The sequence below is a fragment of the Hemitrygon akajei genome, chromosome 5 (assembly GCF_048418815.1).
Source record: "Hemitrygon akajei chromosome 5, sHemAka1.3, whole genome shotgun sequence".
Lineage (NCBI taxonomy): Eukaryota > Metazoa > Chordata > Chondrichthyes > Myliobatiformes > Dasyatidae > Hemitrygon > Hemitrygon akajei.
This window is the reverse complement of record NC_133128.1, coordinates 82,467,260-82,479,934: the sequence shown is the minus strand read 5'-3', so window position 1 is coordinate 82,479,934 and position 12,675 is coordinate 82,467,260. Positions and strand designations below refer to the sequence as shown.

Genomic DNA, 12,675 nt, shown 5'->3' with positions numbered 1-12,675 from the left:
TTTAATCATAGTGTTTAATGGTTGGGGTTTAGCAGCTAATGTCAGAAACGAATTAGGGGTCACAGCTACACACAAAAAATGCTAGAGGAACTCAGCAGGCCAGGCAGCATCTGTGCAAAAGAGTACTCATGTCAATAGATGTTGCCTGGCCTGTTGAGTTCCTCCAGCATTTTGTCAGTGATGCTTGGGTTTCTAGCGTCTGGAGATTTTTGAGTGTTTGGGATCACAGCTGCCCTGTTGGAATGTGCAGGTTGAGAAACGTTTGTGTGGTTTGCTGTGGAGCGAGTCAGTTGGATGTATTTTTCTAGCTCAATCTTTCTTCTGTCTTGTACTTCTTTTCTGCTGAGTGCTACTTACCTTTTTCTCCTTGATAGGATCAAAAAGGTGATGGAGAACAACACAACCGTCAAGAAGGTACCCATAAAGATTGTGCGGTCGGAAAGCCAAACGGAGAAGGAGAACCGGCACAACCTCCTGAATAACGTAGACCTTATCAACTTCCCTAGCAACGAGCAGCCCAAGTCCATCGGAAACCACGAGCATCCTTACTCCGTCTTTGCTGCCTATTCCCGGCAGGAGCAGGAGTGGCTGGCCGAGGTGAATCAGAAGACGATAGGGGACTCGAGGGTCAGTGAGGGAGCCTCTCCTGCTCATGACTGCCCCAAAGCAAAGGAGAAGAGCGAGGAGGACATCAAGTCGGAGGAGCTGGTGAGGGAGATCGTCATCAAAGACCGATCCCTGGCTGACATTTTGTACCTTAACTCTAAAATGAAGACCACCATGGATCTGATGGAAGGGATATTTCCTAAAGATGAGAACTTGTTGGAAGAAGCCCAGCAACGCAGGAAGCTGCTTCCTCGATTGCACTCGCCCAAGGCCACAGAGGAGAGGTAAGTGCGACAATTCATAGTAAACAGCAGGAAACGACTGCTGGAGGTATCTGTAGCAGTTTTTTAGGTCACTGAAAAATGTACTGAATAACAGGATGCTATTTGGCCAATTGTTTGCGTCTGTCAAAGGGAAACCTTTGTTTTAATCCCACTTGGCCTCACAGCATTAATTAGACTTATTCATTTAGCATTTGAAGTCCTTTGCCATTTACTGTTGGCAAGGCTGGTATTTATTGCCTGTCCTAACTGCGCTGAAATCATGACATTTGTGGAGGTGGGTACAATTACAATATTTAATTACAATCTCCTCTCCTATCAGGTTCTTTCTTCTCCAGCCCTTGACCTTTCCCTCCCACCTGGCTTCTCTTATCAACTTCCAGCTGGCCTCCTTCCACCACGCCCATTTTTATTCTGGCATCTTCTCCCTTCTCAGACCTGAAGAAGGGTCTCAGCCCGTAACGCCAACTCTTCATTTCCATCATCGGTGCTGCCTGACCTGCTCAGCTCCCCTGGTGCTTGGTGTGTGTTGCTCTGTGACTGTACGGTGGGGTTATGTAACAAGAGAGTGACCATCCAGTTGGTGCTGCTACCTCACCGCTACACTGATCTGGTTACACGTTCTCTCTCCGGCTTCAGTTTTGCATTTCTCCGCAAGTGCTCTGGTTTCCCCCCAAACCCTAAGGACCTCGGGATTGGTTAGCTGGCTAGCTTAAGTTGCCCCTTAAGGTATCTGGCAAAAAGAATCTTAAGAGGGGTTGATGTATACATGAGAAGAAAGTAAGTTGCAGGGTTAATGAAAATCAAGAGAGGGAAATGGAAGTGATGGAATTACTCTAGACCAGGGGTTCCCAACCTTTTTTTATGTCATGGACCAATACCACTAAGCAAAGGGTCCATGGACCCCAGGTTGGGAACCCCTGTTGAGCCAGGCAGTAAGTGCTTTCAGACCTTTGTACCTTCTACCCAAAGGAAGGAGGGAGAAGGGGGACTTTATGGGGTGGGTGGGGTCTTTGATTCTGTTGGCTGGTTTACCGGAGCAGCAAGGAGTACGGACCGAGTGACGGAAATGCAGGCACTCCAAGCTCCAATGTCAAGGTTATAAATTCTCAAGATGATTGCTTGGGCAATGCCATCCAGGGTAAGATGGTGGTTGAGAGTTTGTCATCCTCAAGTGAGGTCCCTGCTCACCTAAAGGACAGTGTTCAATGTCTATTACATAATTCAGCTGACCTCGCCCTCACTCACTCCCTCCATATAACACTCGACAATTCATATGTTTCACCATCCCCATTGGTGTGCTACAAACAGCAGCTTTCATGGATTTTTCACTTCTAAACATCTAAAGTCATAGGGTAATAGAGCACAGAAACAGAATTTTGGTCAACCATGTCCAAACTGACCAATTTGTTCATCTGCATAAAACCCATTTGCCCTTTTAAATTGACAAGAAATCGCCCCTAAGTTAATGTTTTCTAGGGTTATTATTTTAAGGATTATTAATTGAATACAAAAAAGTCAACGAGGGTAACTCTTGTGAGGTTATATCCAAGAGGTTACAAGCACATTGTGGCTTCTCCTAACCTTTACTTCAAGGTTTCCTCAGGAATTTAGCAAGCATATGAGCTGGCCACCCTTTCCAAGGGTGTGGACAAATGGAAGGGTGGACAGGAGGTGGGAATGACCAAATCTTGCTGGGTTCTGAGTCAGTGAATACATCACTGAGGACACATGGAAATGCAAGCAGGGGTTATGGCTTGGATCTCGAAGCCGAAAGTTTACTGTATAAAACCATCATCAAACAACAAATCAGGAGCGTGCTGGAATGCTCTCCACCAACAGCTCTCAAGATGCTGAGCACTGGGAAGACCTTTCACTGGACAGCATTTGAACTACCTGAGAAGTCGGTAGAGGCAGGTTTTCTCATAACGTATAAGAGGCATCTGGACAAGCATTTGAATCAACAAAGCACAGTAGGCTATAGCTCCGCACTGAACTGACACTGAGGCTCCGGCCTGCTCCAGGCTCTGTGTCTGAGGGCTGTGCAACGTTTATTCAGCTCTACACTGAACTGACACTGAGGCTCCGGCCTGCTCCAGGCTCTGTGTCTGAGGGCTCTGCAACGTTTATTCAGCTCTACACTGAACTGACACTGAGGCTCCGGCCTGCTCCAGGCTCTGTGTCTGAGGGCTCTGCAACGTTTATTCAGCTCTACACTGAGGCTCCGGCCTGCTCCGGCTGCTCTGGGCTTCATGCTTAAGGACTCACTTTTGTTCTGAATCCTATTTGCTTATACTTATTGTTCGCACAATTTGTTTTTCTCTCTGCACAGTGGGTGTTTGATGGTTTTTTAAAATAGGTTCTTTTGGATGTCTTTGTGGCTGCCTGTAAGGAGAGGAATTTCAAGGTTGTGTAATGTACACATACTTGGATAACAAATGTACTTTGAACTTTTGAACTTTGAAGTGCTTGTAAAAGGAATTAATATACTGTAGAAAGATCCTGTGGCTGACATGGACAAGATGGGCCGAATGGCCTGATTCTGTACTGCGTGCCTCTTTCACTCCATTACTATCCAGGGCAAAGCAGTTCACTTGATTGACTTGGACAGTTTATTACTTGGAAGCTATCAGTCCAGGTGATGTGAAAATATACAGATCACTTCAAGTTGCTTTATGGTTAGCAAAGCTTCAAAACTGCCAACGAACATTAAACATTACTCAGAGGGACATGTGGAAAGTAGGAGTTATCCTGTGTGGAATCCTGATGGGATCACATTCAGAGTAAAGCAAACACCGCTTCATCAAAGAGATTTGGAGACCCTGATGAGTGTGTAGAGACGATACCGTGTACAAGGATGATCCACAAATACAAAAGTATGAACATCAGGAACAGGTGACTAGACTGGGTCCTTCTCTCTTGAGAAAGGAAAGCATAAGGACGACCTAATAATGACCTTTAAAATGATGGAGGGTTTTGTTAGCGTGGATAGAACGGGGACGTTTCCATTTGAGAAAATAAAACGTAACTAGAGGGCATCAATATAAACGAGTCATCAAGAAAAGCCGTGACACAGTGTGGCTGGAAGGAGACCCACGGCATCTTCCACAGGCTGGTATCGTTCTCATCACTGAAAACAATGAATTACTTCATCTTTGAAGAAACACCACCATCCCCAACCCTTCCTGGAGAAGCATCAAAAGTAGCCAGAGTTGATCATGGCAGCCAGCCAAATCCAAACAGGACAGAAATGTGCACTCCCCCCCCCCCCCCCCCCCCTTCCAGCTCTAATTTAATACTCCCTCTGTTTTCCTGCAGTCCTGACTGGACCTAGGGTCATTGTTTAATTTGCTTTTTAAAAAAATGAGAGATGTGCTACATTTTTCTTTGTTTCAGGGTCACGAATCTCCCTTCTCAAAGAGTAGCTGTCTGGGTATTTTTAAGGTGGAGTGACATGGATACATGGTGTAGTGTTACCAGTTAGGCAGGAACGAGGTTACATTACGATCAGCTGTCATCCTAAGAGTAATCCAGCAGTTTCAAGTGAGGCTTGGTTCCTGTTGGGTGCGGGTATTGAAGGATGCTTAAAGATTAATTAACCAAATAAACATTCAAGGCACATGGTTCTTGAGTGTTTATTCAGGGCCTTGTACTTCCTTAGGGAAGTTGAGACTGTGTCAACTGGCATCTAACTCGTGTCCTGGTTTGAAGCCCAGCTTCGGAGATGTGAACATGCTGGTGCAGGTCTGAAAGGGTGCTGCACCCTTTTGCCTAAGGTATTGAATAAAGGGTCAGTGAACCTTGTGTAAAATGCCCCAAGGCTCTGTAAGCAAGGGACTCCTCCAGTAGTTCTGGGAACAAAGTGTGATATATTTATTCCTTTTGTAAAAATGAGGTGTCTCATCCAGTTTATTAGCCCACAGAGAAAATTTTCATGCGCTTTCATTGAGTTTGAAGATGGTCTTACTGGAGGCATTTGCTTTGTCGTTCAGATAGATCCGAGTGGAGCCTACCCCAATATTCCACCCCTTCACCCTGCTTAAAGCCAATGCCCCAAACAAGAGCTTTGACAGTTCTCCGTCCCTGGATAGAAGGCTTGGGCCAGTCTCAAACTCTACCTGAATGGACATTGTTCAAAGTTACACATTACCGTACACAATGAGTGCTGGCTCTCCTGAGCTTACAAAACCTTTGGTCATTGGCCAGGTTTTTATGATGGAGGGGCTGCATTTCATTTCAGCTGATTGCTGCTTTTGAGCCAGGGACACATTGATTACCCATTGCTGAGCTGGCAATTAAAATGATTGATTAGGGTAGTGGTTGCCCTAGGAAGTAAATGCTTTTGAAAGGGTACAAAAGAGATTTACCAAGACGCTGTTTGGATTAGAAGAGTGTGAGCTTTAAGGAGAGGTTGGTTTGTTTTCTCTGCAGTGTTGGAAGCTGAGGAGGAGATCTGATTTACAAGAGGGTAGATAATCAGAACTTTTTCCCAGGATCAAAATGTCAAATACTAGAGGACATACATTTAGGGTGAGAAGGGGGAAACTTAATTGGGATGTGTGGGCCAATTTTTTTTACACAAGTAGCGGTAGGTGTCTGGACCAGGTTGTGGGTTGGGGTTTGTGGTTGAAAGTTGCTGTTGGATAGTTGCAGAGAATGGAGGGTTATGGATCATGAGCATGGAACATAGAAATCTACAGCACATTACAGGCCCTTCGGCCCACAATGCTGTGCCGAACGTGCAACCTACTCTAGAAACTGCCTAGAATTTCCCTTGCACATAGCCCTCTATTTTTCTAAGCTCCGTGTATCTATCTAAGAGGCTCTTAAAAGATCCTATTGTATCTGCTTCCACCACCATCGCCAGCAGAGTATTCTATGCACCCACCACTCTCTGTGTGAAAAACTTACCCCTGACATCCCCTCAGTACCTATTTCCAAGCACCTTAAAACTATACCCCCTTGTGTTAGCCATTTCCGCCCTGGGAAAAAGCCTCTGACTATCCACACGATCAATGCCTCTCATCATCTTATACACCTCTCATCCTCCGTCACTCCAAGGAGAAAAGGCCGAGTTCACTCAACCTATTCTCATAAGGTGTGCTCCCCAATCCAGGCAACATCCTTGTAAATCTCCTCTGCACCCTTTCTATGGTTTCCATATCGTTCCTGTAATGAGGTGACCAGAACTGAACACAGTACTCCAAGTGGGGTCTGATCAGGGTCCTATATAGCTTGACCAAGGATTTATATAACTATAAGAAGAGATTTAATCTAATTTGCTATCTTGTTTGATGGGGGCATGGTGGTCTGACATGCCTGTTCCAGTGCTGTACTGCTCTGTATTTTAAGTGTGGTACACAAGTGCTAATTCTGCCACATGTTTCACCAGGGAAGAAGAGAGCATGCCGATCGGAGCGTCCCTGACCACGAGCTCGACGTACTACAGCACGTCTGCCCCAAAGGCTGAGCTGCTGAACAAGCTGAAGGACATGCAGCAGCAGATGGAGGAAGAGGAGGATTCTGAAGATGAGCTGAGTGCTGACCTGACAGAAAAGAAGGTAATCCACTCTGGGTAACCTGAGGGACTCATCCGGTCACGAGCTCTGCACCCTCGTTCCTACGGCCCAGTGGCATAGCCAGTGGTGACGCAGGTTCAAACCTGACCTCTGCTGCTGTCCACGTGAAGGTCTCCCATGTAACTGTGGGCTTCCTCCAGGTGCTCAAATCCCAAAACACATAGATAGCTATTCAGGTAAATAGCCACCTTGAATTGTTCCCAGTGTCTAGATGAGTGGTCTAGATCAGTGTCTAGGGGAGCAGACGAGACTGGAGAGAATAAATAGCTTTATATAGAATTAATGTAAGTGGATGATTGATGGTTGGTGTAAGCTCAATGGGGCTGAAGAGTCTGTTTTTTATGTTACAGGGAGAAGGTGGGAGAATAAGGGTCGAAAAAAAATCATAATTGAATGGTGATGCAGACAAAGTGGACTAATTTGGCTCCTATAACATGGTCTGTGTTGGCCTTCATTACAAGGGGACCTTGTGTGTAGGTTGAAGACACCTTATATAGGGCTCTGATGAAACCATACCTTAGGAAGGATATACTCGTAGGGGGAGTGTAAAGAAGGCTCAGTATATTGACGACTGGGACTTAGATTTGGATGAATGAGCGGTGATCCCTTTGAACTCTACAAGAGAATTCTGGAGATTGAGATCACCTGTGATCTTACTGAATGGTGGAGCAGGCTCGAGGGAGCGAATGGCTGTCTCCTGTTTCTGTTTCTTATGCTTTTATGTTCTTCTCATGAGGAAACCAGCCACATGCACCGTGGTTTGAAATGGAGAGACCTGCGAGTTCTGTTCCTGCTGCCATCCAGCTTATGATGAATCACAAAACAGCTCAGAAGCTGTTGTTCCCTCACACTACGCACAGTCACCCTGTAAGTTATTTCCTTTCCCATCTAGCTCCTTTCCAACACTACATCTGAAGAAGCACATTCCAGACTGTCACTGTTCACTGTGGAAAAGATTGTCCTTGACACCTTCAGTTCTTTTGACATTATTTTCAACTTATGCCATCTCATTTTGACTCCCAGCACAAATGGGAACAATTATTCTCTGTCTATACCCTTCATGCTTGTAAATACCTCCATCAAATTCCCTCACATCTAGTTACCGTAAGATGTATGACTTCATAGGAGGTTCATGAAAATGATCCGGGATTGAAAGGAGTGTTTTGTTGGCTCTGGGCCTGTACTCGCTGGAATTCAAAAGAATGAGTGGTGATCTCATTGAAAGCTATCGAATGTTGAAAGGCCTTGATAGAGTGGACGTGGAGAGGATATTTCCAATGGTGGGAGAGTATTGGGCCAGAGGAGACAGCCTCAGAATAGAGGGACATCATTTTAGAATGGAGATGAGGAGGAATTTCTGTAGCCAGGGAGTGGTGAATCGGTGGAATTCATTGCCACAGGCAGCTGTGGAGGCAAGGCATTGGGTATATTTGAGACAGAGGTTGATAGATTCTTGATTAGTCAGTGAATGAAGGGATACGGGGAGAAGGCAGGAGACTGGGGCTGAGAGGAAAATGGATCAGCCATGATGAAATGGCGGAGCAGATTCGATGGGGCTAATTCTGCTCCAATGTCTTATGGTCTTCACCCCTGATGCATTTTAATAAATCTCTTTTGTATCCTCTCTAAAGCTTCATTCCCCAGCTGTGGCCCAGATACTCCAGTTGTGGCCAAACTAGTATTTTATAAAGGTTCATGTTGGCATCCTAGCCCTTGTACACTGTGCTTCTGTTTTCATACCTGCATCCTGTCACTTATAACCAACTGTGCAGATGTACACCCTTCAAACCTTCTTGTCTTCCTTTGAATTGAAGCCTCTGGTTTACAATGCTTCTCCTCAGTCTTCCCACAGATATGCAACATATCTCACATCAAATTCCAGCTGCCACATTCTTGCCCAGTATATCAGCCAGCCTATATTTCCCTAAATATTACTTTGCTCTTTACAGTTCATATTGTTGGTGTCACATACATTTCCAAATGCTGCCCTATGTGTCCAAGTTAAAATTATAAATATATTAAGAATCAGTCCATTGTTCGTATCTGTCCCATCGAACAAAAATTGTTTTACTCTTTACTGTTTTTATAACCAATTTTCCTCTATATTCCACAACATTTAATCTTAATGACACGACTCTTATGCGGCACTTTATCAAGTCTTTGTATGTCACATCAGCCACGTTTCCCTCACCAGCTTTGTTGAGCATCCTCTTTATTTCCATTGTGAAAGGCAGGATCTCGTGGTTACTCATTTCAATTTGACTTTTCGTTCCCATGACCATCTCTATTGCTACGACGAGGCCAAACTCAGGTTTGGAGAGCAGCCCCTCATTTTCCAACTAATACCGTCTCCAACCTGCTGGTATGAACATTGCTTTTTCTAACTTCTGGTAATTTCTCTCCCCCCCCCCAACTCTTTTTTTCCATTTTCCATTCTAGTTAGCCTCTTACTCCTCTTCTCCTCACCTGCCCATCGCCTCCCTCTGATTCTCCCTCCTTCCCTTACTTTTATGGTCCACTGTTGTCTCCCATTAGATTCCTCCTTCATGAACCCTTTACCTCTTCCACCTATCTCCTCCCAGCCTGTTACTCCATCCCCCTTTCACCCACACACCGACTGTCCCCCTCATCTGGTCTCACCTATCACCTGCCAACTTGAGGGCATTCCCCTCCTCCACCACCTTATTCTGGCCTTTGCCCTTTTCCTTTCCAGTCCTGATGAAGGATCTCTGTCTGAAATGCCCGCTGTTTATTCCCCTCCAGAGATGCTGCCTGACTTGCTGTGTTCCTCCAGCATTGTGTGTGTGTGTGTTGTTTGAGATTTCCAGCATCTGCGGAATCTCGTGCCTCCACTAACAATCTTGTTTGGTTTCTGCAGCAAGAGCTGATCGACAGTATAAGCAAGAAGCTGCAAGTGCTGCGAGAGGCCCGGGAGAGCCTGCAGGACGACATCCAGGCCAACAACCTCCTGGGTGACGAGGTGGAGTCTGTGGTGAAGCAAGTGTGCAAGCCCAACGAGTTCGACAAGTTCAGAATGTTCATCGGAGATCTGGACAAGGTGGTCAACCTGCTGTTGTCTCTTTCCGGTCGGCTGGCCAGGGTGGAGAATGCTCTCAACACCCTGGAGGAGGATGCCTCTCCAGATGAAAGGGTATGTGGCTCTGCACGTCCTGGAAACGCTATGCCGTCTGATGTAGTGTTTGTGATCATGGGCTGATGACCTGGGCCATGCTCACATTACTTTATCAAGTTTTATTCAAACTTTGTTTGAAGGATGTTGGCTTAGGGAGTTGTCCATATGGGACTGTAATCTTGGTAGCTTTGGTACCTTCAAAGGATGGGGAAGTCTTGCTTGGACCAAGGATGCAAAGAGGTATTTACTGCTGTGGGTACTTCTCTCATGAACTATAGTTGGCGTAATTTCCTTCAGTGGTTGTGGGCTTGGTCAGGTAGTGCTGCTGCCTCACTGAGACTTGGGTTCATTCCCACAGTGCTGTCTGTGTGGAGTTTGCACATTCTCTTTTGCCACTGATTAAGTTTCACTCTGAAGGTGTGCTGACAGGTGATTTAGTTACTGTAAATTGGTAAATGACAGAAGAACTAAAAGGGGAGTTGGTAGGCATATATGTGTGTGTGTGAGTGTGAGAGAGAGAGAATATAGGCTTCAGGGCTGTAGGGGTGAAGGCAAAGGAGAATAGAATTAATGGCATTGCACTGCTGGGGGCCGGTATGAACCCAATGAGCCAACTGGCCTGAGGGGTAATCAGAATGTTGCAGGGCAAGTGATCCCAGTTCTATCCTGAAACCCAGTGTTGTCTGTGGTGGAGTTAGCATGCCTTCTTTGTAACTGCAAGGATTTCCTCTGGGTGCTCTGTTGTCCTCGCCCATCTCGAGAGCGTGAGGTTTGGTAGGAGGCGAGTTGTGGTTGGTTGGTAGAATGTGGGGAGACGTTGGTAGGTTAGTTGTGGTTGGTTGGTAGAATTTGTGGGGTGATATTGGTAGGTTAGTTGTGGTTGGCAGAATGTGGGGAGACGTTGGTAGGTTAGTTGTGGTTGGCAGAATGTGGGGAGATGTTGGTAGGTGAGTTGTGGTTGGTGGGTAGAATGTGTGGGGAGATGTCGGGATGCGGGGAGGATAACAGAAGTGAAATTGACGTGGTATCAGTGTAAATGGGTGGGTGCTTGGATGAGGCAAGGGGTTTGTTTCCATGCTGTATCTTTTGGTGACTCCAGATGGTAAGGTTGGCACAGCTGAACTTGTGCAACACATTCAGACAGATGAGTTACCTTGTGCTTATCTTTCTCAGCGGACCCTCACTCAAAAGCAGAAGCTCCTCACGAGGCAGCACGAAGACGCAAAGGAACTGAAGGAGAACCTGGACAGGCGGGAGCGGCTGGTCTTCGACATCCTGTCCAGTTACCTGACTGATGAGCTCCTCCAGGACTATGAACATTTTGTCAAAATGAAGTCAGCTCTTACCATTGAGCAGAGGGAGCTGGAGGACAAGATCAAGCTGGGCGAGGAACAGCTGAAGTGCCTGCTGGAGAGCCTACCCTTTGACTGCAGATCAAAGTAGAATGTAAAGGGTTAACTCTAACTGGACATTGAGGTGCTACCTTTGCGTGTATATGTTCCCCTTTTGCTGCCGGTGTGCGTGGTATAGCTGGATCTGTCCACTAGGGGGAGCTGAGCATGGGAGTAATTGCCCAAATGACTGAAAGCTGTGTTTCAGAGAGCTTCAATATTCTCCGCAACATCCCATTGTTGTACTTGTAATATTGATAAGCTTCTGCATGTTTAGCTGCAAATACTTAACATTTCTGTTTCCACCTTTCCCCACAAAATTTGCTCAAATTTTGACCTAAAAACAATGCAAAGAACATCTTCATTACAGCAGTCAACCAAGAACCTGGTACTTTGTCCCCCTGTATTCTAAGTACAGGGTAATTCCATGACACAAATATTATACATTCATAAAATGATGTGATGACTGAATTTTGTTTTTTTAAAATGTGCATTAAATTAATTTATTGTAGCATAATTAAAATAAATAGGTGGTTACAGAATCCAGTGATGTTATTTTAGGTTGTAGTCATCGGAACAAATCAATTTTATTTTGTTTTTCTTGGTTTACAAATTCTTATGCCCGAATAGGGCAGATAAAATGGGTCGGGCTATTGATTTTTATGTGTTTGTCTGTACTGGTTCCTCTAGGAAAACATTGGCTTTTAACACCTAAGGAAAAAGCTCAACTCTTGAATGAATTGGATATGTGTTGGATCTCAAAGTGGTTCAGCTTTCATTTCTACAATGTGTGTTTGGTCTTTTAAAGAGCAAAAACTAATCAACTATGTTATCAGGCGAACACTGATGAAGATTTGCTTACACCCAGGCATTAAAGAGAAGGTTTTGCTTTCAGTCACTCAAACTATACTGCCAGGGCTTCTGTAAAGTCCTCTAGGTATTCTGAATGGATTGACACTGTGTGTTTTTAATATATATTAAAAACAAAATAATTGATGGCTGTTGTTGGACCATTAAAGTTCTGAATTTTGTTGTCTCTACCTAATGAGACGTTTTGTTTAAGTTCTTGGTTTGAACATGTGCACATTTGAGAAGGAGCAAAATCAGGAATAGTCAGAATTTGTGAACACTGGTTTAATTCTGCTAAGAAGAATTGGGTTACCTGACAGAACTGAGGGAGGCACAGTTACAGTGCCTATAAAAAGTATTCATCCCCCTTGGAAGTTTTCACGTTTTATTGTTTTACAACATTGAATCACGGTGGATTTGATTTAGTTTTTTGGACACTGATCAACAGAAAAACTCTTTTGTGTTAAAATGAAAACAAATTTCTACATATTGATCTAAATTTAGTACAATTATTAAACACAAAATAATTGGTTGCAAATATTCACCCCCTTCAAATCAGTATTTAGTAGATGCACTTTTGGCAGCAATTACAGTCTGTGTGGATAGGTCTCTATCAGCTTTGCACATCTGGACACTACAATGTTTCCCCATTCTTCTTTACAAAACCGCTCAAGCTCTGTCAGATTGCATGGGGATTGTCAGTGAACAGTCCTTTTCAAGTCCAATGGGATTGAAGTCTGGACTCCGACTTGGCAACTCCAGAACATTAATTTTGTTGTTTTTAAGCCACTCCTGAGTAGCTTTGGCTTTATGCTTGCTGGAAAACAAATTTTCTC

The 12,675-nt window shown here is 44.8% G+C and overlaps 1 protein-coding gene across 10 annotated transcripts in view; it reads left to right on the top strand.

The window, feature by feature from the left end:
* LOC140727918 (protein Shroom2-like) overlaps positions 1–12,035 on the top strand; it is a 238,621-nt gene extending 226,586 nt beyond the window's left edge. For all 10 annotated transcript variants that reach the window (XM_073045889.1, XM_073045898.1, XM_073045890.1 and 7 more), the window contains 4 exons: positions 375–890; positions 6,280–6,448; positions 9,345–9,617; positions 10,773–12,035. In XM_073045889.1, coding sequence (XP_072901990.1) covers positions 375–890; positions 6,280–6,448; positions 9,345–9,617; positions 10,773–11,042 — 1,228 coding nt within the window. In that variant the 3' untranslated portion in view covers positions 11,043–12,035. The remainder of the gene's footprint in view (positions 1–374; positions 891–6,279; positions 6,449–9,344; positions 9,618–10,772) is intronic.
* Positions 12,036–12,675: the final 640 nt, after the last annotated feature.